This window comes from Pelobates fuscus, chromosome 10 (genome assembly GCF_036172605.1).
Source record: "Pelobates fuscus isolate aPelFus1 chromosome 10, aPelFus1.pri, whole genome shotgun sequence".
In the NCBI taxonomy this organism is placed as follows: Eukaryota; Metazoa; Chordata; class Amphibia; order Anura; family Pelobatidae; genus Pelobates; species Pelobates fuscus.
Window position 1 is genome coordinate 139,514,370 of NC_086326.1, and position 26,917 is coordinate 139,541,286.

Sequence of the window (26,917 nt, forward strand, 5' to 3'; positions counted from 1 at the left end):
GAGTATTAAAGAGGCTCCTTTGTGGAGAAAAGTCAAACATTCATTTATCGTTACTCAATTTGGAGTTGAACAGGCCAGTCCAAAGCCATGTCTGGAGCCATAGGAGGTCAAAGTCAACAGAATGATCAACCAAAAGATGTCAGTTATTCTGAGAAGCATCATCAAGAGGACACAAAGAAGGATAGCAGCACACCACAAGGTAAGTTATTCACTATAAAAAATAAATAAATAGAAAAATGGCTTGTATTAAATGTTTTTTCATACCTGATACAGTTGCATCTTAAAAGATATGTCTTTCAGTTTTGAATTTATTTTGCTTTTTGAGCAAAGATGTCAAAGTATGTCCCTTACATTTTACAATCCCCCTTTGTTCTGAAGGTTTGCCTCCGTCATAGCTATGGCTACGATGTTTGTTTATGGCACACCATATTGTTTGCAGATGGAAATACTTTGTAGTTTCATACTAATTGCTGGACTTGAAACATGAATTCCCATTGGACAGTTGGCTTTATGCATTTGAATTTAAACATCACAACAAAGTCATTTAGTTGCATGAATGCCTTGTCCGCTATAAACAAATTTGGCTATGGCCATTGGAATATTTAATGTAATGCAAGCTGTATTAAAGACTCAAGGTCTCTATATAGCTTGACAGGGGGCTTTTACGTTCTTTGAATTAGTGCTTTTAATTAGGATCAATAAAGATCATCATTTAGATCACAAAACAAGAATAACAACTTCAGTAATGGGATAATGTTAGCACCTGAAAACACCAGAAGAATCTTGGATAGCTTACTACTAATATTCCTCTTATATAATGCTCGGATATGGCTGACTGAGTATTAGTTTATCTTGTTCGCTACCTTCCACAGGTGTCTTGTGTTCTTATGTTTTTTTGTTTTTTTTATGTTTTCGTGATTGTTATAGTGTCTTTTATGTTAATGTATGGAATGAAATGCTCACCCATTTATAACGCACGTGCAATACTTTTATACAAAATTAAATATGCACCTAATAATAGGATTTCAACTTTTTGATCTTTGTTTTTGATGTACTACTATGCACTTTAAGGATAATTCTATTCTGGAATTTGTATATGTGAATATTCTTGTTTAAAATCAAATAAAAAATTGAAAGTGGAAAAAAAATATAAATATATATAAATCTTAACTATAAAAAGGCCCAGTGGAAAGCATTAATGCATTAGACTCTTCCTAAATGGCTGATTATTTTGTTGTCTTGGCAGTGCAGACTTACAGTTTTTGGAAAGCATCTTATGCAGATAAATGTGAATTACTTTTTTATCTTTTATTATTTGAGTTTGGTAGTTTGTTCATGTATTTCAATCCCTTATCTGTACATTGCATTTCAAAAAAACTCCAGCGTGGAGAGCAAAATTCAAGAACGTGTGCAGGAGTGGAGGTAAATCAATACTTCCAGACAATTAATGTAGAATGGAGACTATACCCTGATATGTTTACAAGTACACACCAGTTAAATAATACAAGTTACTCAAAATGTGACTAGTAAGTCTGAATCAAGATGGCTGCATTGATGTGAATGTGCTAATACTATATCAGCACTAAGATGTGCCACAGAGATAAACAATTGAAAGAATAAAGATCATAGAAACAAATATAACAATTATGATCTAATATAAAATGCACATATAAATCTTTGTTATTTAAACTATATTTATTTATATATGATATATTTTTGAAATAATTTTTGTATTTTTATAAATTTAAAATATGTCCATGTGTGTTTGTCAATAGTAGACCCAGTGGCACCTCTGGTACCTCAGCCAACTGCATCCCAGCCAGCTAAGAATCAACCAGCTGTGAGTCAGCCAGCCCAAACTCAGCCAGCTGTTAGCCAACCAGCTGTGAGCAAACCAACTGCGAGTCAACCTGCCCAAAGTCAGCCAGCCACAGGCCAACCAGCTGTGAACCAGCCAGCCACAGGCCAACCAGCTGTGAACCAGCCAGCCACAGACCAACCAGCTGTGAACCAGCCAGCTGTGAGTCAACCAACCGAAACTCAGCCAGCTGTGAGCCAACCAGCTGTGAGCCAACCAACTGTGAGTCAACCTGCCCAAACTCAGCCAGCCACAGGCCAACCAGCTGTGAACCAGCCAGCCACAGGCCAACCAGCTGTGAACCAGCCAGCTGTGAGTCAACCAACCGAAACTCAGCCAGCTGTGAGCCAACCAGCTGTGAGCCAACCAACTGTGAGTCAACCTGCCCAAACTCAGCCAGCCACAGGCCAACCAGCTGTGAACCAGCCAGCCACAGGCCAACCAGCTGTGAACCAGCCAGCTGTGAGTCAACCAACCGAAACTCAGCCAGCTGTGAGCCAACCAGCTGTGAGCCAACCAACTGTGAGTCAACCTGTCCAAACTCAGTCAGCCACAGGCCAACCAGCTGTGAACCAGCCAGCTGTAAGTCAACCAACCGAAACTCAGCCAGCTGTGAGCCAACCGGCTGTGAGCCAACCAGCTGTGAGTCAACCAGCCCAAACTCAGCCAGCCAACAGCAAATCAGCTGGGTGTTAACCAGCCCAACTCAGCCAGCCAAGAGCCAGCCAACTGTGAGCCAACCAGCTGTGAGCCAACCAGCCCAAACTCAGCCAGCCAAGAGTCAGCCAGTCACGTGTAGTCATTATGCAAGAAATAATAATTTAAGAAGGGCACAAGGAGGCTCATGTTTGGAAAAAAAAAAGCATGTCAAAATATATATATATATTGCTTATTTACTGATTACATATCTTTAATCTCTTCCATAAAATTATCAAATTAACATACTTACAATACATTAAATTGATTAACTCAACGTATTATTGCTTGTCATCTCTGTTACTGAATTTACCTAGAACAAATATACAGAAATAGAATTCTAAGTGTAACCTTGCTCAAGGACTTAATAGAATATACACACCCCTCCATACACACAATTTCTATCTTAGCGTGTTTCATGGTGTTTTACAATTATTACATTATTAATTATAATAATGAAAAAACAACTATATTCATTGTAAAAGGATTCATTGTTAAACTCTGTAAATTTAATTAACCTCAAGCTAAATCAGACCTCACACACAGAAACAATAAGTACTAGAACTGTTATATACTGAAACCTATTGATGTTTATTGTAATATTGGGGAGGCAGATAGGTAGTATTTGTAAATATTTCCAATAACCTCCCCTTAGAAACAACTAATACAAGAATATTTTCCCATAGAAAGCTTCCAAAGAATTTTCATCAAGCTAGTAAAATATTCATAAACATGCTCAAACATATGAACAAATATATAAAAAAATAAGAATAATCTAACTCCAAAAAAATCAAGTCACAGGCATAATCTCTCCCTATACCTATTTTGTGCATCTAATGAACTGAGTACTAAATGAAAGTTCTTTATAATTATCCAAACAAATAAGATACAATTTACTGTAAATCAGGCTATGATATCCTTTATTATAGTTTTGAAAGAGCTTATCTACTCTTTATTTGAGATGGATCTACTACTTTGGACTCAGGGGAGACATAGAGAATCACTCTTGTTTTGTTAAAAAAAAAAAAAAAAGACACTTTAAAACCTGAATCCACAGCCATAAAAACGTATTATCTGTAGCTGACACGAGGACACCTGCATAGAAGTTCCTGTAACTACCAATTCCCGAAATTGGTTCATTATTTTAACTAATGTTAATTAATGTATCAGATGGTTCCTCAAGTGAAAATACTCTCTAAAGGTTCCATGAAGGAATCCAACATTTCAGATGGACTTTTACATGAAGAGGAATATTTATCAATCATTCTGTTTTGTTTTTTTAATTCATTCAAAAAATTAATCTGCATGCGTCTTCAATAGTGATGTCGCGAACACAAAATTGTCGGTTTGCGAACGGCGGACGCGAACTTCCGCAAACGTTCGCGAACCGGCGAACCGGGCGAAGCGCCATTGACTTCAATGGGCAGGCGAATTTTAAAACCCACAGGGACTCTTTCTGGCCACAATAGTGATGGAAACGTTGTTGCAAGGGGACTAACACCTGGACTGTGGCATGCCGAAGGGGGATCCATGGCAAAACTCCCATGGGAAATTACACAGTTGATGCAGAGTCTGGTTTTAATCCATAAAGGGCATAAATCACCTAACATTCCTAAATCACAATGGATATGGATTGACACCTGACATATAATCCAAGAAGAAAAAACTCACAGGCACTCCAAATTTCAAGCCGAAGGCAGATTTATTGTGACAGAATGCAACGCAACGTTTCGACCGGAAAGGTCTTTTTCAAGCTGACACTGTTATGGTACTTTTTCAGTAAACCAAAATGTTTAAGTGTCTATCTGTTCCTGTCCAAATTAAAGAGAATTGAATTGCGTATATACGCTGAAGTAATTCAGTCTGACACACGGAGTTCAGGTTAAAATAACTTCGAGGAAATTTATTGGCAAGTGCAGAATCAGCGGGCGCGCAGGCCCTTTTAAGAGACATTTTCGTCATCATTGATTATCAAGATATCAGTGAATAAACATCATTAATTGGATTAATTGTTAAGTGTCTGGGTTAGTGTCCACCTATCAATATAATTAATTGGATCAAAAGCTAAGTGGTTAGTCCCGTGTCCACCCACCAAGAGGTGGTACTTTTTCGGACACGGGTGGGGGACAAGGGGTCTTGAGCGTCATTTTACTCGGTCGGTGATGTCAAATCTCGTGGTTAGGTGCAAGGTCTCTTATGAATAGAACATTTCATTACTACTGTGTTCTCATGGCCTTTAAATTATACTATGTTGCGAGTTAGGGGAAATTCAACAGTTCCTGGGTTAGTCATATCCTTATGGAGAATACAGTCCTTGTCTATTGTATTAGATGTGCTGAGAAATACTGTCATGTAATGTAGTTTTCATATGAAGAAGTCAGGTTATGAGGACAAAATGGAGGATTTGTCACAGTATCAGGTTAATACAGAGTTAGAGCAGCAATTCAATATAAATACAATAAGATTTTTTTAATAATTCTACATCAGTCCCCCCTATGAAATGTTAGATTCTAAGAGATAAAAACTTTATTTGTTAATACCAGAAGACGTGTTAGCCCAAAGGCACAGAAACCCCGTGGCCGCTAGCTAGGTGTTAATGCAAAGTGCAAGTCTGTCCCTATTTTCTGACCCTACTAGGCTAGCTCATCTGTCAGTATGGCTCTCGAACACTTCACACCCAAGGGTATCCCATGGCAGCTAACCCACCACTTCTCCACATGGGGCCTTTACCATTCACCGACAGATGCTGTCCCTAAGGTGGTCCCTTCCTAGAACTCTCGCACTTTATCATCAAAAGGGATGGATTGCAGCGGCAAACAGGGTGAGTTGAGATCCTGGAAATCTTGGTCATCAACATCAAGTAGTGTGAAAGTGGGTGCCGCTTGGTCAATAGTCTTCGTGAGAGCTTTCCTCAGGCAGGGGAAGACACAACAAAAGAGAAGAGCAAAGATAAAAAAAGAAATTAGTATTGCCATACCAATATGCATTAAAGCCTTTTTCCAACCCGTCATCCAACCAAACCATCTGTCCCAGGGATCTTTTATCCCGGAATTCCTTTTTAATTCTTCTGAGAGGTCATTTAATTTTGCTATGGCTAATGTAACTTTACCATTAGGACCTGTGTTTTCTGGGATGTAGGTACAACATGTCATGGTGTCGGGCAAAATTTTACATACCCCTCCTTTTTCGGCTAGGATCATATCCAGGGCTATTCTATTTTGGAAGGCCATTTGGGATGTTGCCTGCAATTGTTCGGCTAATCCCTGGAGGGCATCTCTGGTGTAATTAACGAAACGCTGTTGATTGTAATAAATGTAGTTTATCCAATTTAAGTTCTTGTTTGCAGTAACTATGGTAAAAATTGATTCAAATCCTGCAGCAACTTCATCTCTTGCTTTAAATTCATTGGGTACCCCCCTAGGCACCCCAATGGCATCAATGTAAATGTGAGGGTCAAAACTTCCTTTTACTGGGGCTTCACGCTTGGCCTTAGTGTGGCTGGACTCATGGGTGTTGGTGTGTGTGTCAGAAATAATGTGTATAGGCATAATGGCCTTGGCCAATGTACACTCCCCCCACCACTCTGTGTCCATTCTGGATCTTAACTGTAAATCCCCACACAACCAGTAAATATCTCCCAGTGACCTAGTGTGCTGCTGCAGCAAACGTACAGGAACAGTTCTATATGTAGTACAATAACCTGCGGGAAAGTTACCCACAAATTTACCAATCCCATCATGTTTGACATAGCAAGTGTAATTACCTTTATATACGGTAACACCATGAGGAGGTCTTACATTTTTGGCTATAAGAGGATACTCCGCTGTCCATGCTTGACATTGAGACCTGTTGAAATTATATTGGTAGGCAAAAAGACTTAAAATGCATTTTTCTTCATCTACTGGCAGGGTTAAAGGTACAGTGCCCAGATGAGGCCGGGCACCACCACACACATAGCATGCGGTTCGGTTATGTTTGTTGGCATTATATTTCATCCATTCTAACCATAGGTTAACATCATTAAAACCTGTTTCAGCGGCCATAGTATCTTCAAAGGTGGGGTTAGCAATGGCCATCATGTCCTTAAAGGACTGGATGTGTGGTTTTAATGGGTTTGTGACCATATGAGTAGCTCCTTGCCACTCAGGGGAATTACACATATCTTTAAGGTAGAAATGCCCTAATTTAGTATAGGAACCCTTTTTCCAGTACATTCCCAATACATACTGGTCTGCATCTGTTGGGCTTGGATGCTCAACATTAAGAATTAATTTCATTGGTGTGCCTCCTCCAGGCTTTCTCAGAGTCATTCTTTGAAGGAGGGACCTACCATGATCATCTACTTTAGATAAGGCACTTTTTGGCTTGTAGCCCCAGGAAGGTCCGGCATTCCTCCCCGCCGCCCCCCAATGGCCACAATTATGCCCCCATTGTTTGTCAACTACACAAACATATGGATCTTTTACATGAGGGATATCTCTATAGATATTCTGGATTTGTGTTGTAGTGAATGGGCATTCTACGATGTCACAATAATCAAAGGTATAGGTAGCCACACGGGTACATGATGAATTATACCAGAAGGTGTACCCACTAGCATCTTTAGTGATGGCTACTTGCTGGGCCTTAATTAAACTAATTAAGGAGACAATGTACCAGAGGTACATGGTTGTGCGGTATCTGCTTCCTCTGGGGCAGGAGACTTCTTGCAGTGGGAAGCGTGGATCCAATGTGGCCTGCCGGCCAATTTGACGGAAGTTGCGGTGATCAGGAGAACTTGGAATGGCCCGTCAAATCTTGGTTCCAGGGTGCTTTTCCGCACGAACTTCTTAACCAGAACCCAATCTCCGGGAAGCAGGTTATGGGTACCTGTGTTCAGATCAGGATCTGGAATTGAAGAGAAAACTTGGGCATGTATTTTGTTCAAGGCACTTGCAAGTTCAGTTACATAGTCTACTAAAACATCTGATTGAAGCTGTAACTGCTGTGGATAATAACAACCTAGCCTGGGTGCTGTCCCAAATAGAATTTCATATGGGGATAACGAGTGTTTCCCTCTAGGTGTGTGCCTAACGCTGAACAAAGCTATTGACAGACTTTCTGGCCAGGGCATTTTTGTTTCTTGTGACATTTTTAACATTCTGGCTTTTAGAGTGCCATTCATGCGCTCTACTTTACCACTACTTTGTGGGTGGTAAGGGGTGTGGAAGGCTAGGGTCACTCCCAGAGCAGTCCAAATTTCTTTAGTCACTGTTGCTGTAAAGGCTGGGCCTTGATCACTTTCAATGACTTCTGGAAGTCCAAATCTACATACAATGTCTGTAAGTAGGCGTCTTGCGGTTGTTTTTGCAGTGATATTGGCTACAGGGTAGGCTTCTGGCCATCCTGAGAACATATCCACCATTACTAGTGCATATTCATGAGACCCACTCTTGGGCATTTGGATATGATCAATTTGAATTCTCTGGAATGGGTACATGGGTTTTGCTAGGTGCTTTGCAGGCACCTTGATTGGTCTTCCTGGATTGCATTTTGCACAAATGACACAGGCCCTGCAGAAGCTGTTGATCAGGGTTGTGATTCCAGGTGCTTCATAATATTTTTGAATGAGGGCGGCCATTAGGTCTTTTGACAGATGTGCAGGCCCATGGGCCCATTGGACAACTGCTGGGTATAAGCTTCTTGGAAGGCAAAATTTAGAATTGTTGTAGTAAATTCCGTCCTTTAGGACAGCTCCTTTCTTCTTCCATTTCTGGATTTCTTCAGGGGTAATTATAGCTTGTTGTTCTCGTAGAATTCTTAGGTCAGTAGGAAGAGTTTGTAAGGTAAAGATAGGAACTTCTTCTTCTTGACCGGACACTTCTTCATCCACTTCCTGCAAATCTCTGGCTGCTTGCTTAGCAGCCTGATCGGCCAAATGGTTGCCCTTTGCTTCATCTGAATCCAATTTCCCATGTGCCTTTACTTTCAAAACGGCCACTTCTTCAGGGAGTAGGAGGGCATCCATTAGTTCCTTGATTGCAGAACTGTGTTTGACTGGTGTACCGGCAGTGGTAAGAAATCCTCTTGTCTTCCAAATGAGGCCGAAGTCATGTGCCACACCCAGAGCATATCTTGAATCTGTATAGATGTTGGCACGCTTTCCCTTGGAAATCTTGCATGCTGAAGTCAGGGCTTGCAATTCAGCTTCTTGCGCAGACATTGCTGGCGGTAGAGGTGATGACTTGAGAACTTCCCCTGTTGTGGTTACGGCATATCCTGTATGGTATTTTCCTTCTTCATCAGCATACCTTGAACCGTCCACAAACAGAGTAAAATCCGGATCCGGTAATGGATTCTCATGCACAGTTGGTAAGTGTACTGTTTCCATTTTCATCTGTTCGAAACAGTCATGAGGAGTTTCTGGGTCATAGTCATTTGTTATAACTAGGTCTTTAAATTCTTTTTCCAGGAAATGTCGTGGCCATGCTTCAAGAAGGTCAGTTGCTGGGTATTTGGCAATGCCATTTTCCTGTAGTTGTGATTCATCCATGGTGGCCCATAATTTTGCCATGGGCCCAAGGTCATTCCATGATCTTGTCTTTAACTTGGTAACAGGAATATGTGGAATAGCAGTATCCCAATGATGGTATAGGTAATTGAGTTCTGGGGGCAGTTGGATCAGGACCATGCTGTTGCCTTCCGAGTCACAATAGAAATCTTGGGCAGTGAGCTTTACTTCAAACCAGTGGTAGAGCTCATCTTCATAGCAAGGTTCAGGAGTAATGTCTGGCTTGTACCACATGGTACAGAAGGCGTAATCTGGACCTTCACAGAGAGGTGTCTTGTCCTCGTGAAAAGTTAAATGTGGATGCATTTTCTTGATACATCCGCAGAGAAGGTAAATGTAGGTTTCATCTGTGACAAACCCATAGTAGATACCCCCCTCAGGGAGTGGAAGAAGAGTGGATGGGTTAAGAACTTGACACCTTTGTATAGAAATGTTGTCAGGCAGAAGAAGATGACATTGCAGACGTAGGTGTCTAGCGGGAGACACGTGCTTGAGCTGGACTTGGTTGATAATGGCAGAGATGTCATGAGGGGCCAAAACAACCAACGGGTGGCCAAGGACCAGGTCTGAAGTTCTTTCAATAAGTTCTCTTGCAGCAAAAACAGCCCTAAGGCAGGAAGGGGTCCCTCTAGCCACAATGTCCAGTTGGCATGAAAAGTATCCAATAGGCCTCTGGCGGCCTTTTAAGTCATTAGTTTGGGTAAGAACTCCTGTAGCATGACCTAGTCTTTCAGAGACAAATAATTTGAAAGGCTTGGTATAGTCTGGTAGGCCCAAGGCAGGAGCAGAGACAATGGCACGTTTAAGAGATTTGAAATTGTCCAGAGCTTCGTTGGTCAGGCCGAATGGATCTGACTTGAGTGCATCGTAGAGAGGTTGCATAAGCAGAGAGGCCTCTGGGATCCATGCTCTGCAGTAGGAAATGAGGCCTAAGAAGGCATGAAGAGATTTTGAAGTCCTTGGGGGTTGAATGTCCAGAATTGTTCTGACTCGGTCCCGAGTGAGATGTCTGGTACCTTGAGATAGGCAATGTCCAAGGAAAATCACAGAGGGTTGACAGAATTGCAGCTTGAGAAGCGAAGCTTTACATCCTTGTTCTGCCAAATAGCAAAGCAGACTAATTGAACATTTTTCAGTAGTGGGTATATCATCTCCACAGAGCAACAAATCATCCACATACTGGAGTAAAACAACTTCTGGGTGTTCAGCTTGCCATGGGTCAAGAATAGTACACATGGCTTTGGCAAATTGACTTGGAGAATTTTGTGCCCCTTGGGGCATGACAGTCCATGTATATTGTTGCATTTCATGGGTGAAAGCGAACAGGTATTGACAGGATGGATCTAGTGGAACACTGAAAAAGGCATTAGCTAGATCAATGACTGTGAAATACTTTGCAGAAGGTGGGACGCCAGAGAGCAGGGTATGGGGGTTTGGTACAAGAGGGGTGTCCAGGACAGTGGCTTCATTGACCGCACGGAGATCCTGAACCATCCTGTACTTTACTGGCTCACCTTTTAGAGTCTTCTTCTTCACAGGAAATAATGGAGTATTACATTCTGATTTACACTCCACTAAAGCACCCTTTTCCAGGAGCGCTTTGATGTGAATAGAAATGGCTGCAGCCTGTGCTGGTTTTAGAGGATATTGTGGTTTCCTTGGTAACTTAGCTCCTGGGATAAGCTTAACCACCACAGGTGGGACATTTAGATGACCTATATCCTCTGGGCCTGAGGACCATAACTTAGCAGGCACCTGAGTTTTTAACTCATCTGGGAAATTGGACCTAGGTTCTGCTGCTTGCTCATTGGGTATATCTAATTGCAGCATCAAAGGTAAGGAGCATAGGGCTGAAGTGTCAGAAACAGATAGAGGTGTAGACATTTCTACCTGTCCATCTGGAGTGAAGGTTATAGACGCCTGCAGGCGTGAAAGGACATCAGCGCCTAACAGGTTAATTGGGCATGTGGAGGAAACTACAAAACGAGCAAGTAAGCTTGTGCCAACCCGCAGAGGGGTTGTTAGAGGACTGTGTCTCGGTTGGCCATCCACTCCAACACAGGAGACATCAATACTTGACAAGAAAGATGGGTCTGGCAGGTCTTGTTCTCTGAGAACACTTCGGGCTGCGCCTGTGTCGATAAGAAATGTGGTAGGTTGGCCTTCAATGGGTAAAGTCACTGTGGCAAGTGGCCCCCCCCCCTTATCCCCTGTAAACACTGCCATGACAGGGGTTAATGACACAGGTTTGCCAATTTCCTAATCATCATCTGGTTCCTCAACAATTGGAACCGTTTTCATGGTCTTAGGGACCGGGGCAGGCTTGGGAAACTTTTTGGGCTCCCCTGTAGGAAACTTTTTGGGCTCCCCCGGTTCCCTTTTGGGTTCTGGACAGTCACTTCTGTAGTGTCCCTTAGCCCCACAATTAAAACATGTTACGTCCTCTAACTTGACACCCTTGGTGCCAGGGGTGATGGGGGTGGCACGGGCCACCATGAGAGGAGCTGAATTGGGTCTTCTGGGGGTTTGGGCAGATTCCAAACCCCTAGCAACTAGGAGTAACGTATCTAGGGGAACAACCTTGTATTCAGGGCGTGCAGCAATGATTCCCTTGCGTATGGAATCTTTAACACCTTGGACAAACGCACCTGATAGCATTTGTGAATGAATTTTGTCAGTGAGATCAAATCCCAAATCTGTAAACATTTGATATAATCTTGCATGAAACCTTTCCACTGATTCTCCTTTGTCTTGCACAACATCAGTAAGGCCAGCAGCTTGATCTGCAAGTTTATCCTTAGCCCAATCTCTCAATTGATTGCAAAAGGTTACTCCGGAGGGATAATCAACATCACTTGTAAGCAGATCTGTACTGAGGTGGCGGGCCATGCTGGGCCAATATGCATCCCCTGCTTTAATAGCACAAATGCTCAGTAGGTCACGCCAGGCGGCGGAATAAGTCTTTTGTATCTGAACTATCCCTCGGTAAAAAGGCATAGGCTGTTTCTCTGGGTCAGGGAGAGATTTCATTAAAGCACTAGCTTGTGTGGGGTTAAAAGCGACATATTTAGGAGGGGCCTGTTCTCCCCGACCCTGATGGCCGAAGGGATCTTCAATAGAACGGTGGGCTCTCGCAGCCTCCATTGAACCCTGGGACAGCCTGTCATCCTCTTCCTCATCTAGCTCTATTATCTGGGACCTTCTGCGTGAGGGGAACACCTGAGGAGACAGGGCCGGGGGATAGGAGGGAGCTCCGGAGGCGGGAGTTGCCATTGGGTCATAACCTTGGGACCGGTAATCACCGGGAAGCACCGGCATCAGGGGTGCTGAATGGCTGGGGGCCGCCATATTGGAGGTGGGGAAGGAAGTTGCATTGGGGTTAAGGGAAGACGTGGCGGCCATGTTGGATGTGGGCACATCCGGGGCAGACTGAACCGGACTGGGCATGACCGGAACCTGGGGAGTGACTTGGGGAAAGGGGTATGGCCAGTGAGGATAGGGGTATGGGAAGGGGTATGGCCAGGCCATTTGGGTGGGAGTTGGGGCGGAACCTGGAGTGGGCAGTGAGGTTGGGGAGGGATTAGCAGAGGGGGTGGGAAACTGGGTTGTGGTCGGGGCGGGCGAGGGAGAGGGTGGGGAAGAGTCAGTAAAGGTGCCTGAAGGAGGAGGAGCCGGAGTGGGATCAGCAAGATTGACAGTGGCAGGAGAGGAGGGGTTAGTGAACTGGGCAGATGCAGATGGGAGGGTAGGATTATCTACGGAGACAAAGTGTGAGGAAGGAATGGCAGATGAGATGTTAGCATTAGACTCAGAAGGTGGCTTGGGGATGGATGAGGATGATGGGAATGTTAGGGAGGGAGAAGGGGAAAAGTAGGATCCATCAAAATTTAGGACCGGGCAAACGGGAGAGGTGACGGGATGGGGATTGGGAGGATTAATCAGCTGGCAATCTCCCATTACTGACTGGATCTTTGGGATAGACATCCCCCGGGCGCCATTTTGGAGCGCTGGCTGAGGAAGAGCCCCAGCAACACAATTATTATGGTACACAAACATTTTCACACCCTTGTGAATTATTTCTTCTTCAACCCAACCTTCTTGCTGAATAGCCTTTGCTACTCTGTACCATGCTTCAGCTGTTTTTAATAAATCATAATTTGCAAGCTTGCCTTTCTTTTCCATCAACAATCTACGCCAACTTTCTGGTTGTAATCTACCACATGTCGGCACAGCTATTTTACAAACTTTTGCAATCTTTTCAACACCTTTAACCATCTCCTCACCCTCTCTGTCATCAACTAAATCACATGCTAACCAGCCCTTACTGGGCTTACTTAAATCCTGCCCCATGATCCCTTCTCCCCTACACCAGCGTCCCAGATATAGGGAAAGATAAGGAAAATTGAACCGGAACGTCTACAATGCTCGACTGCCACCTGAGAATCGTGGGTCTTTCTCAAGTGCGTCTTCCCAAAACGTAGACTAGTCACTGAATCCGCCTACCCGGGGTGGTAGACACGGATTGGAGCGAGGTGAGAAGTGTGTGACCAATCACTTCTCTATTAAGAGGAATGGGAGTGGATAGTATAATAGTACAGGAAGTGTAGAAAAGGTAAAGAGTAAGGGAAGAAAAATCCTTAGAGACAGATACAGGAGTTTAAATGACTCCACATTAAACAAACAAGACAACAATACAGTTGAAATACAGTGCATGCATCACAGTTCAAATGAAATCAACAGTAATCCCTTTCCTTCTACATGTGCTTACTCCAAAGTCACCTTTCTCAACCTCGTAGTGTCCCCGCTCGGAGAATGACTTCCTCAAGTCTCACTACCAGCGGCCAAGGATAACAGCTAACACCGGTCCGAAATCCTTTCTAGCCTCCCTCGTTACAGCAGTCCACTTAAAGTGGCCACGCCACCCTCACTCCCGTAGTGCCCTTATAAAACCCACTCTATAAGTCTCACTACCACGTGATGCGGAAAACAAGCAATGCCTGCCTGAATCCCCCCAGGAAACTGAGTCCCCTGCCACAAGGCTAAGTCTCCTACCACAGTTAAAATAATCAGTGGACCTTCAACTCAACTAGAGCCGAAGGGTCCGGGTCAGGACGTCCCCAACTCAACTAGAGCTGGATGGTCCGGGTCAGGACGTCCCCAACTCAACTAGAGCTGGATGGTCCGAAAGCGCACAGTGAAGCTAGCTAGGCTATCAAAGTGACACAAAATTGGATCACAGGAAACTATGATTCTACACAGATCCCACAATTCCACAAACTTCTTTTTCCTTACAGCCACAGCCACGAGGCTCCTAAAAGAAGTAAACAGGCAAAGAAGACCCCCAGGAACACATCCACAGGTCAACCCCCCTTTTTCCCTACAGCCACAAACACGTGGCTCCTAAAAGGAGTAAAACAGGCAACAGGACTCCAGGCAAATCCCCCGGGTCCACCCCCCCCTTTATCCCAAAAAGGGGAAAACAGACAAACACAGGACCCTCAAGCAAACTACCACTGGTCCACCCCCCCCCCTTTATCCCATAAAGGGGAAACAAATAAACATTCAGCCCGGGCAACCAAACTAGACACACCCAGGCAACAGATAGACTAAATGCAGGTAACAAATGGGTAATAAGACTCCGGGCAAGATATTACCTGTCTTTGATGTCCTCCCGGGAAGCAGTCACAGACACGTGGACGGGTCAATCAAAGGGGCCGGAACATACCGGTGGCTCTGCAGAAGTCTCTACCGTGTACCTGGAGGTGATCAGTCTCCCTTCCTTCCCCCTGGATTCCTCCGTCCACTCTTGTCTTCCTTAGGACGGCTCACCGGCCAGACATAGCCCGGAGTCCCTGTTCGGGCGCCAAAGTTGTTATGGTACTTTTTCAGTAAACCAAAATGTTTAAGTGTCTATCTGTTCCTGTCCAAATTAAAGAGAATTGAATTGCGTATATACGCTGAAGTAATTCAGTCTGACACACGGAGTTCAGGTTAAAATAACTTCGAGGAAATTTATTGGCAAGTGCAGAATCAGCGGGCGCGCAGGCCCTTTTAAGAGACATTTTCGTCATCATTGATTATCAAGATATCAGTGAATAAACATCATTAATTGGATTAATTGTTAAGTGTCTGGGTTAGTGTCCACCTATCAATATAATTAATTGGATCAAAAGCTAAGTGGTTAGTCCCGTGTCCACCCACCAAGAGGTGGTACTTTTTCGGACACGGGTGGGGGACAAGGGGTCTTGAGCGTCATTTTACTCGGTCGGTGATGTCAAATCTCGTGGTTAGGTGCAAGGTCTCTTATGAATAGAACATTTCATTACTACTGTGTTCTCATGGCCTTTAAATTATACTATGTTGCGAGTTAGGGGAAATTCAACAGTTCCTGGGTTAGTCATATCCTTATGGAGAATACAGTCCTTGTCTATTGTATTAGATGTGCTGAGAAATACTGTCATGTAATGTAGTTTTCATATGAAGAAGTCAGGTTATGAGGACAAAATGGAGGATTTGTCACAGTATCAGGTTAATACAGAGTTAGAGCAGCAATTCAATATAAATACAATAAGATTTTTTTAATAATTCTACATCAACACCACATGGTGCAAAGTGTGCTTATATAACAAACACTGACAAACAGGAAATCAATCAATCAACCAATTAATGATAATTAGTAGAAATTATTAATTGATGAAAAGGTAATTAAAAAAGGCATTATAAAAGAAACACATATCAAATGCAAAAGTGTTACAATATATACATAAATCAAATCAATAATGCACACTATATCAATAACTTCATACAAATAAGACATGAATCACTCTACGATTATATTATTGCTAGGAATTTAGGGTGTATATACATAGGATACCCTGTTGTACCATGAGTATTTTCTTCTTGGATTATTGTACTGAGATTGCTGGTCCTGGCCGTTGGGACTGAGTGCGGTTCTCACCACTTACTCTGCTTGACACCTGACATATGACATATTGACACCTTGACATATGGATTGACACCTGTCCTCAGAGCCCCTGATACACACTGACACAGAGCAGAATAGGGACTGTTCCGCCTACATAGGGACACTTGGCAGATATGGATTGACACCTGTCCTAAGGATCCCTGATACACACTGACACAGAGCAGAATAGGGACTGTTCCCCCTACATAGGGTCACTTGGCAGATATGGATTTACACCTGTCCTCAGAGACCCTGATACACACTGACACAGAGCAGAATAGGGACTGTCCCCCCAAATAGAGTCACTTGGCAGATATGGATTGACACCTATCCTAATGATCCCTGATACACACTGACACAGAGCAGAATAGGGACTGTTCCCCCTACATAGGGTCACTTGGCAGATATGGATTGACACCTGTCCTCAGGGACCCTGATACACACTGACACAGAGCAGAATAGGGACTGTTCCCCCTACATAGGGTCACTTGGCAGATATGGATTGACACCGGTCCTCAGAGACCATGATACACACTGGCACAGAGCAGAATAGAGACTGTTCCCCCTACATAGGGTCACTTGGCAGATATGGATTGACACCTGTCCTCAGAGACCATGATACACACTGACACAGAGCAGAATAGAGACTGTTCCCCCTACATAGGGTCACTTGGCAGATATGGATTGACACCTGTCCTCAGAGCCCCCGATACACACTGACACAGAGCAGAATAGGGACTGTTCCCCCTACATAGGGTCACTTGGCAGATATGGATTGACACCTGTCCTCAGAGACCCTGATACACACTGACACAGAGCAGAATAGGGAATATTCACTAAATGCCAAACATTGTTATACAGGGGAATATTCCGTAAATAAGGATAAGGGGGAGGCCTACTGTCCTCCCCCCCCCCCCCCCGGCCCCCACCCCTGCGCGGTGGGTGGGGGCCATAAATCACAATGGGGGGTACCTACTGTCCTCCCGCCCCCACCCGTGAGCGGTGGGTGGGGACCATAAAAATAATGAGAAGGGGGACCTACTGTATGATGTTTTATCGATCAGGTAGTGTAAGGGTTACGCCCGCTTCACAGTGACAGACCAAACTCCCCGTTTAACGCACCGCAAACAACCGCAAACAGTCCATTTGCACAACCGCAAACTCCCCATTTGCACAAGGTTGGATACCAAGCTAGCCATGTCCGTTCCTTGTCCTCACTGATGTCATTGAAGGTCTCTTCCTCCACCCAGCCACGTACAACACCAAGGGTCCCCGAAAGTATGCTAATAAACTGAAAAAATAAAAAATCTCCCAAGAAGGAGATCTAAAACTGGCATAGGAAAAGGTTAGACAACTATAATAAAGTGATACCTACAAATCCTAGTGAGCATAGGTGTATAATAGAGGGAGAAAGGGAAAGTAGAGTAATGCTTCCTAATACCGTGGTTAGTACCCTGTGTTAAAGTAAATTGAGTAATGGACAAAAGTCTTTATTGTATAATTTATAAATAACAAAGGGATACTATACTCATTCCCCTATAGTGGCTAATTGTGTAATAATGGTAATACTATTACCTATTATATAATATTGGCAGGGGCAAGGAAATTCCCTCTAAATAGATGGGTATAGGCCTAGAGTATGGAGACCGGAGTGATAAAGTGTCAATAAGGTGATATAAAGTTAAATGTATCACAGACACACAGCCACCCTTTCTCTTAGCTAGTTTCAAGAAATGCTGGATAGGTAGAAGGGCTATAAAGACTCAGAGAGGTCTAAGAAGAATCCTCTAAACTAGCCCTAATCTCCTTAAACACCTTCAAGGGTGTTCTAAGCTAAAGCTCAATCTAAACGTTTAGATGACTGCCTGATTTCCCATCACAGATGCTGGCTAGGAATAACACTGTGCAAGACAAAGAGTGGGTCTAAGTGCCCATAGTGCAGTAAAGTGTCCCTAGTGAAGTGAAAAAGAGAATACCGAGCTGGCGCCCAAGAGAATAACGAGCTGGCACCCTATCAGGGGACGTGTATATGGCATAGATTTTAGGAAGCGGGAGATGGAAAAAGATGCTTGGTCGGTCCTCCTACTTCAAATTTGGGGCACTGCGCATGCACTCTAATGTGCCACCACATAGGAGTGGTGTGTTAAGTAGTACTATTCCTATCAGTTTAATCCTTGTTATGTGCCTTTTTTTTTGTTTGGTTTTTGAAGCCACAGTGCAGCACCAGAGGCCCGAAAAATTAGGCATGTACACATGCCTGAAAAATTAGGTATTGTTGCAGCCGCTGCTATAGCAGCGGCCAGAAAAAAATTATGTTTGTTTCCCAGGCAGAAAGTGCCCTAAAACATTGCGGCTTCAACCCTAGTTGGTGGCAGATAAGTCACGCAAGTCAACCGGCATTCAGAGCTAAAATACAGCAGCGTGTGGACCATTTTTAGCCCAAGGCAGCTCATCTCATCAGGCCTTTTTTAGTCGAATGTATCGCCCACTGTCAGTCCCTTCGGGATCCATCCCTCATTCATCTTAATAAAGGTGAGGTGATCTAGACTTTTTTGACCTAGGCGACTTCTCTTCTCAGTGACAATACCTCCTGCTGCACTGAAGGTCCTTTCTGACAGGACACTTGAAGCGTGGCAGGCCAGAAGTTCTATCGCAAATTGGGATAGCTCAGGCCACAGGTCAAGCCTGCACACCCAGTAGTCAAAGGGTTCATTGCTCCTCAGAGTGTCGATATCTGCAGTTAAGGCGAGGTAGTCTGCTACCTATCGGTCGAGTCGTTCTCTGAGGGTGGATCCCGAAGGGCTGTGGCGATGCGTAGGACTTAAAAAGCTCTGCATGTCCTCCATCAACAACACGTCTTTAAAGCGTCCTGTCCTTGCCGGCATGGTCGTGGGAGGAGGAGGATGACTTTCACCTCTTCCCCTGTTAGATTCCTGTTGTGCTGTGACATCACCCTTATACGCTGTGTAAAGCATACTTTTTAATTTATTTTGCAAATGCTGCATCCTTTCCGACTTGTTGTAATTTGGTAACATTTCCGCCACTTTCTGCTTTTACCGGGGGTCTAGTAGCGTGGACATCCAGTACAGGTCGTTCTCCTTCAGCCTTTTTATACAAGGGTCCCTCAACAGGCACGACAGCATGAAAGACCCCATTTGCACAAGGTTGGATGCCGAGCTACTCATTTCCCGTTCCTCCTTCTCAGTGATCTCAATGAAGGTATGTTCTTCCCCCCAGCCACGTACAACAACACGGGTACCAGATAGGTGACAACGAGCACCCTGGGATTCCTGTTGTGGTTGGTCTTCCTCCTCCTCCTCAAAGCCACATTCCTCCTCTGACTCCTCTTCCTCACAATCCTCTTCCAGCGTTGACGCAGGTCCAGCAAGCGATGCTGATAAGGCTGTTTCTGGTGGTGATGGTGACCACAACTCTTCCTCTTCCTCTTCAAGCTCATCTACGTCCTGATCCAGCACTCTTCGCAGGGCACGCTCCAGGAATAAAACAAATGGTATGATGTCGCTGATGGTGCCTTCGGTGCGACTGACTAGGTTTGTCACCTCCTCAAAAGGATGCATGAGCCTACAGGCATTGCGCATGAGCGTCCAGTAACGTGGCAAAAAAAATCCCAGCTCCCCAGAGGCTGTCCTAGCACCCCGGTCATACAAATATTCATTAACGGCTTTTTCTTGTTGGAGCAGGCGGTTGAACATTAGGAGTGTTGAATTCCAACGTGTCGGGCTGTCGCAAAACAAGCGCCTCACTGGCATGTTGTTTCGCCGCTGGATATCTAAGTGCGCCATGGCCGTGTAGGAACGCCTGAAATGGCCACACACCTTCCTGGCCTGCTTCAGGATGTCCTGTAAGCCTGTGAACTTATGCACAAAGCGTTGTACAATCAGATTACACACATGTGCCATGCACGGCACATGTGTCAACTTGCCCAACTTCAATGCCGCCAACAAATGTATTCCGTTGTCACAAACCACTTTGCCGATATCCAGTTGCTACGGAGTCAGCCACTTTTCCACCTGTGCATTCAGGGCGGACAGGAGTGCTTGTCCGGTGTGACTCTCTGCTTTCAAGCAAGTCAAACCCAAGACGGCGTGACACTGCCGTATCCGGGATGTAGAATAGTACCTGGGGAGCTGGGGGGGTGCCGTTGATGTGGAGCAAGACACAGCAGCAGAAGAGGACTCAGCCGAGGAGGTTATGGAAGAGGATGGAGTAGGAGGAGTAGAGGAGGTGGCAGCAGGCCTGCCTGCAAGTCGTGGCAGTGTCCCCAACTCCTCTGCAGAGCCACGCATTCCATGCTTGGCAGCCATTAGCAGGTTTACCCAATGCGCAGTGTAGGTGATATACCTGCCCTGACCATGCTTTGCAGACCAGGTATCAGTGGTCAGATGGACCCTTGCCCCAACACTGTGTGCCAGACATGCCATTACTTCCTTTTACACAATCGAGTACAGGTTGGGGATTGCCTTTTGTGCAAACAAATTTCGTCCGGGTACCTTCCACTGCGGTATCCCAATAGCCACAAATGTTTTGAACGCCTCAGACTCCACCAGCTTGTATGGTAAAAGCTGGCGGGCTAATAGTTCAGACAAGCCAGCTGTCAGACGCTGGGCAAGGGGGGGACTTTCTGACATTGGCTTCTTACGCTCAAACATGTCCTTGACAGACACCTGACTGTGGGCAGATGAGCGGGAACTCAAGGAGAGAGACGGAGTGGCGGATGATTGAGAGGGGGCAAGGAGGACAGCAGTGGTTGACGTGGCTGAAGATGCTGGACCAGGAGGAGGATGGCGGCTTTGAGTTTGTGTGCTGCTTGTACTCATGTGTTGATCCCATAGGCGTTTGTGATGTGCGATCATGTGCCTACGCAAACAGTTGTACCTAGGTGGGTGTTGGACTTCCCACGACTCAGTTTCTTTTGGCACAGGTTGCAAATGGCATCACTGTTGTCAGAGGCAGACACACAAAAAAAATGCTGAGCGGGCACCCACGTGACATCCATGGACACATCGTCATCATCAACAGCTGGAAGAGGATGGTGCGTCAAGGTTCTGAGCGGAAGCTGTAGAAGATTGGGTGTCCTGTGTTAGCCAGTCAACTATGTCCTCAGAACTTTTCAAGTTCAGGGTACGTGGCCTCTGAAAACTGGGCATTATTCTAGGGCAAAAGGGAATCACAGCACCACGACCACGATGGCCTGCCTCTGCCTGTCATTTTTTGGGGGATTAGTGGTACTATGCGTGGAAGCTACTGTGAGACCAGACCTGGCAGAGGTTGGCAGAGTACACACTGAAGGCCTGACACCCGCTTGAAGGACACTGACTGCTATTAGCTTACAGTGAAAAACCTCTTCTTTTTAAAGGCACGTTGTAGTGACACCAGATATGAGTGGCAAAGTGCACTTTCAGAGGTTGGCAGAGTACACGCTGAAGGCCTGACACCCGCTTTAAGGACACTGACTGCTATTAGCTTACAGTGAAAAACGTTTTTTCTTTTTAAAGGCACGCTATAGTGACACCAGATATGAGTGGCAAAGTGCACTTGCAGAGGTTGGCAGAGTACACGCTGAAGGCCTGACACCCAGACGCTTGCAGACAACTAACTGCTATTCAATCTATTACAGTCAAAATTGTATTTTTTATTTTTAAATGTACACTACTGTTACACCAGATATGAGTTGCACTGGTGTGACACTGTGCCCTGGCAGGCCCTGAAACGCACACGTGTGAAGGAAACTGACTGCTATTATTTCACAGTCCAAAAAGTTTTTTTTTTGTTTTTTTTTAAATGCAAGCTATTGTGACACCAGATATGAGTGGTGGCACTGGGCAATTGGGCACAGTATCCACTGTGAGCCTGACACAGAAGCTGGCAGGCAGGCAACTGCAATTACATTACACAGAAAAAAAAATAAAAAATTAAAAAAAAAGCAGACTGATGTTCTAGCCCGAAAAAGGGCTTTTTGGAGTGCTGTCCTTACAGCAGAGCTCAGATGAGTCCTTCAGGACTGTAGTGGACACTGAATACCCTAGCCTAGCTATCAATGTCCCTATCAAATGAGCAGCAGCTACACTTTCCCTCCTCTATCTAAGAATGCAGCTTCAGAATGAATCTAAAATGGATGCTGTACAGGAGGTGGGAGGGTCTGGAAGGGAGGGTCTGCTGCTAATTTGCTGGAATATGTCTGCTGACCGTGAGGCACAGGGTCAAAGTTTACTCAATGATGACGAATAGGGGGCGGATCGAACCGCGCATGTGTTCGCCCGCCGTGGCGAACGCGAACACGCTATGTTCGCCATAAACTATTCGCCAGCGAACAGTTCGGTACATCACTAGTCTTCAATTCCATTGGGCCAATCTCCCCAAATCTATTGTGGAAATGAGAGGTGCCTTTATGTAATTTCTTGCTCTTATACACTTGTTCATCATCTTCTGAATTTTCAGATGTATATTTGAGATTCTGTCTGTCAAAAGTTGTACGGAAGAATTTACACTGTCTATTGCTGCACCTAAATATACTATCTGGTGGGAGAGAATTAAGGAGCTCTTTTTCACTTTTATGACCCAAACATGATTTTGTAGACATTTTAGAGCAATCTCTGTATGATGGTTTGCTCTCCTGAGAGATGATGCCGTGGTTTAGAAGTTGTCTAGGTAGTGGTATATTCTTATCCTTTGTTCTCTCAAGAAGGCAATGAGGGTCACCGGTACCTTGGAATATTTTCTGAGAGCTAGGCTTAGGAGGAATAGGAAACATTTGAACTAGAAGTTTTTCCCAAAAATATAGAATCTTAGGAATTTGAAGTGATGAGGATGAACAGGAATCTGATATTAGGTCTACCTGAAATCTATAAAGGTGATCCAACCTCCTTTTGTGATTAAAGGGATCATAGTGGATATTGATTTAATCTAGATGAAAAGGTTTCTGAGTTCTTGGTTTATGTCTTTTAGATCTATAATCAGTCTCCATTTCCCAGGTGGCTTTGGTGCCAGGAACACTCTGGCCTTGAAGATATTTGTTTAACCCCTTAAGGACACATGACGTGTGTGACATGTCATGATTCCCTTTTATTCCAGAAGTTTGGTCCTTAAGGGGTTAAAGACATTTTGCATACGCCAGCTTGTAACCTTCTCATATAATTTTCATAGCCCATAAATCTGAGATAATGTTGGTCCAGTCTTCTTCTAGTGAGTTTGGAAGATGATGTGAAAGTAGACTGGAAGTTCCTCCAGTTAGATTATCTGTTTTATTCTCTCCCGGGTCTGCATGTTTTGCTCTCTGGAAATGGCAGATTTCTGAAATGTGTGTCTTTTTAGGATGAAGTGTTAGATCTTCTTTCTCTTGAGCTTTTATACTATATGCAGCTTTTTATATACTTTTGCCTAGTTATTTTCTGAACTACAACTCTGTTTGGTATGGAAGGGAACAGAGAGATGCTTTTGATGCAAAATCTGCAATTCATATGTGAAGCCATATTTCCCTTCTGGATGCCATCGATATTTCCATACTTTTATTTTATATATCATTTTTGTTATGTCTAATGATGCTTCTGAAGAAAAATAGAAAAAACGTCCAGGCACTCCAGAATACAAAACGGCAAATTTATTGAACCCACTGCCACTCACAATGTTTCGACCTACACGGTCTTTGTCAAGCTCGAGATTCTGTCTGTCAAAAGTTGTACTGAAGAATTTACACTGTCTATTGCTGCACCTAAATATACTATCTGGTAGGAGAGAACAAAGGAGCTCTTTTCCAATTTTATAGCCCAAACATGATTTTGTAGACATTTTAAAGCAATCTCTGTATGATGGTTTGCTCTCCTGAGAGCTTGACAAAGACCATGTAGAGCTTGACAAAGACCATGTAGAGCTTGACAAAGACCATGTAGAGCTTGACAAAGACCGTGTAGGTCCGACAAAGACCGTGTAGGTCCTTGACAAAGACCGTGTAGGTTGAAACGTTGTGAGTGGTAGTGGGATCAATACATTTGCCGTTTTGTATTCTGGAGTGCCTGGACCTTTTTTCTATTATTCTTTATTACCTGGGTCAAATTCTGATACCTGGGTCAAAGTTCACTCCAAAATGGGGACTGCTGCTGACCGTTTTAAGCATTATGCTGATAAACGTTGAGGTGCCAACCCTGTTTACCAGGTGGGTCAGAGGGTTTGGTTATCGTCACGCAACATCAGGCTTAAAGTCCCTAGCATGAAATTTGCTCCCAGGTTCATTGGGCCTTTTCGTGTCTTGAAGTCGTGAAGGTCTCCTTGCAGACTGACCAGAGAAATTTCAAAACTGTGAGTCATGAAGCCGACCATCGCGCCTCAGTCACTGGCACACAGCGTCATCCTGGGTGGCTCTATGCTTTCAATACTTACTTTGCGTATGTTTCCTTTCGTTTATGCCATTCGTTTACATCAGTGGTAATCAACCTGGTCCCTACTACCCACTAGTGGGCAATTCAAGCTTTCATGGTGGGTGGTGGGTGGTGGGTTTTATCCATGACCCTCAGTTCTCTGGCACAACCACAGGCTCTGCGCAGGCTCCCTCCAGCCATCGAGAGAGACTTCACAAAAACGCCCAACACACTTTGCGTGAACACCTCTGTTTGCTAAATCTCTTCTGATGGCTAAAAGGAGTATGGCTACACTTCTGATTGGGACGGACGGGGGTGTGATGATGCAAAACGCCGGAAGAGGAAGGGAGCTGATACACTCGATGTGAAAGCAGGGGCAGAAAGAAGCGTGATGTTTAGAGTGGCTGATATTGATATTGGCAAGCTAATTTCTGTTACTTTCCTTCGGCAAGCAAAGTTCTGTTATTTTCTGTTTATTTGGTTTACTTAACATGAAATAAAACAAAGAAGGAAAAGAAAAATAACCTGTTCGGCTACAATACTCACAGATTAGATTAAGTTTAGAGTTTTGCTTTTAAGATATCCTAGTTACGGAACGTTCAGTTCATAAACAAGTCTTACTTCACACGTGGGCCATTTGTGTATTTGTAACCGAACGACCTATTCTATCCTTATAGGTTTTACTAAGGTTTATGCAAGAATTACACAAAATGTATTAAACTGTGTTCCGTTTAAAATTCTGGTTTATGTCGGCCTCTAGTGGCTGGTTTAGGTTAAGTTTCCTCTTAATGTAAGTTGTTTGATGGATTTAGCAAGCTCATTGCTTAATTATTTACATGTCATGTCTTTATTACGTATATTATGACACAATGCTGTTTTCCAGGTTGCTTAGGCTACAGAATTATTGCTCTGTCGTCAGTCTGTGGTCCGGGTCTCAACTTGTCTAGAGACTAATAGGTATGGTTTCTCTTTCACGGGTTAAGCTTAAATAAAGGTCTTTGGCCCTCTTGTCATTTACTTTTTATGTGGTCCTATAGGTATCATATTAAGGATTCCTGTTCAGAACTCCTGTGATCCACTTGCATTTAAGTGGGTCCATACGTACAGACTAGTTGTAGTTATATTAATTAGTCTCTATTTTCTGAATTATCATGTATTATATTTCAGGTTTACTAGGTGCTCAGCATTTGAGCAGCAATCACTGCACTCCTCATACTTTACTGTTTATTTAGGTTAATGGTTTTTATAGTTATTTGGGTCCTAGCAGCAAACCTAATACGTGTTATTAGGTGCTAGGCCCCTGCGAGTTCAACAACCGCTTACACTTAGTGGCGTTTCAACATAGGCCAAGCCATAGATGCTTTTGTTACTACAACAACTACTATTACTCTCATAGGTATTACTCGGGTTCGCTACCTATGACCTACTCCGTATCTATCTAACGCCACAGGTATGTCAATCTCGAAATTGTTATAGCCCCCTTCCCCCCTCCCCCCGCCTCACATTCTTATTACACACAAAGCTTTAATATATATCACTATATATGGAAAATTACCCCCTTGGTCTATGTTCTTATAGATTCCTCACACTTGTATAGAATGTTTTCCAGATTGACCATTATAAGTTATGTCTTAATATGTATATTCCACTATCTATAATTAGTATAATGATATTAGGTACATCATTAGAGCAGAAATTATTTTTACAACTCCTACTACTCTCTAATGACTATTAATTAATTTTAAATCCTTAAGTATTCTAATGTCTTATCTTCCACATTTTTCCAACTCTGTTCTTTAATGACGTCCCTTTTATACAATATGTGATTTTTTTTACTAGCACTTTATACAACACTATGCAATGGTATTCTCTATGTTTTCGTTTATGTCATATGTGGATTTTTTACTACTAAGCACTTTATACAACACTACAGCATTTTACTAAGCATTTTATACAACACTATGCAAGGGTATTCTCTATGTTTTCTTTTATATAATATGTGAATTGTTATTATCAAATGTTTTATACAAAATTATGCAATACTATTCTCTATGTTTTTTCCATTTGGAACGCATGTGCGTTCCACAACAATAACGCATATAATATGAGCGCGCCTGCGTTCCAAGAAGGGCCCACTAAGATGACGTCCGACGCACGTTGGAACGCACGTGCGTTCCATTCGAATACGGAAGTAAGTACAAGAATATGGGACGCGCGTGCGCTCCATCATAGACGAAACCCGGAAGTACAACACAGACGTCTGGAACGCACGTTGCGTTCCAACACGCGCAGAAGCACCTGATTGGAGAATAAAACCCGGCGGGAACATTTAAAAGAAGACAAGCAAACCAAGTAGATTTTATCCAACTGAGGAAGCCTGAGCAATAGGCAAAACGCGTTTTGGACATTTGGATATAATCCTAATCAAGAACATTTTAGAGACTATTTATTTAAATCAGTCTTTAGTTCCTGTATTT

The 26,917-nt window shown here is 43.7% G+C and overlaps 1 protein-coding gene across 1 annotated transcript; it reads left to right on the forward strand.

Moving 5' to 3' along the window:
- The first annotated feature begins 13 nt into the window (after positions 1 to 13).
- On the forward strand, positions 14 to 23,107 carry LOC134574808 (keratin-associated protein 16-1-like). The gene is made up of 4 exons (XM_063433874.1): positions 14 to 199; positions 1,776 to 1,975; positions 2,017 to 2,638; positions 23,061 to 23,107. Exons 1-4 carry the CDS (start codon positions 88 to 90, stop codon positions 23,105 to 23,107), a joined length of 981 nt encoding a protein of 326 aa, XP_063289944.1. The 5' UTR covers positions 14 to 87.
- Positions 23,108 to 26,917: the final 3,810 nt, after the last annotated feature.

Bases quoted from the DNA above. Each gene is read 5' to 3' on its own strand.
- LOC134574808 (XM_063433874.1), top strand. From the start codon at position 88: ATGTCTGGAGCCATAGGAGGTCAAAGTCAACAGAATGATCAACCAAAA. The intron at 200-1,775 runs GTAAGTTATTCA...GTTTGTCAATAG, and splicing joins GGATAGCAGCACACCACAAG to TAGACCCAGTGGCACCTCTG. The intron at 2,639-23,060 runs GTCAGCCAGTCA...TCCATTTCCCAG, and splicing joins CCAAACTCAGCCAGCCAAGA to GTGGCTTTGGTGCCAGGAAC.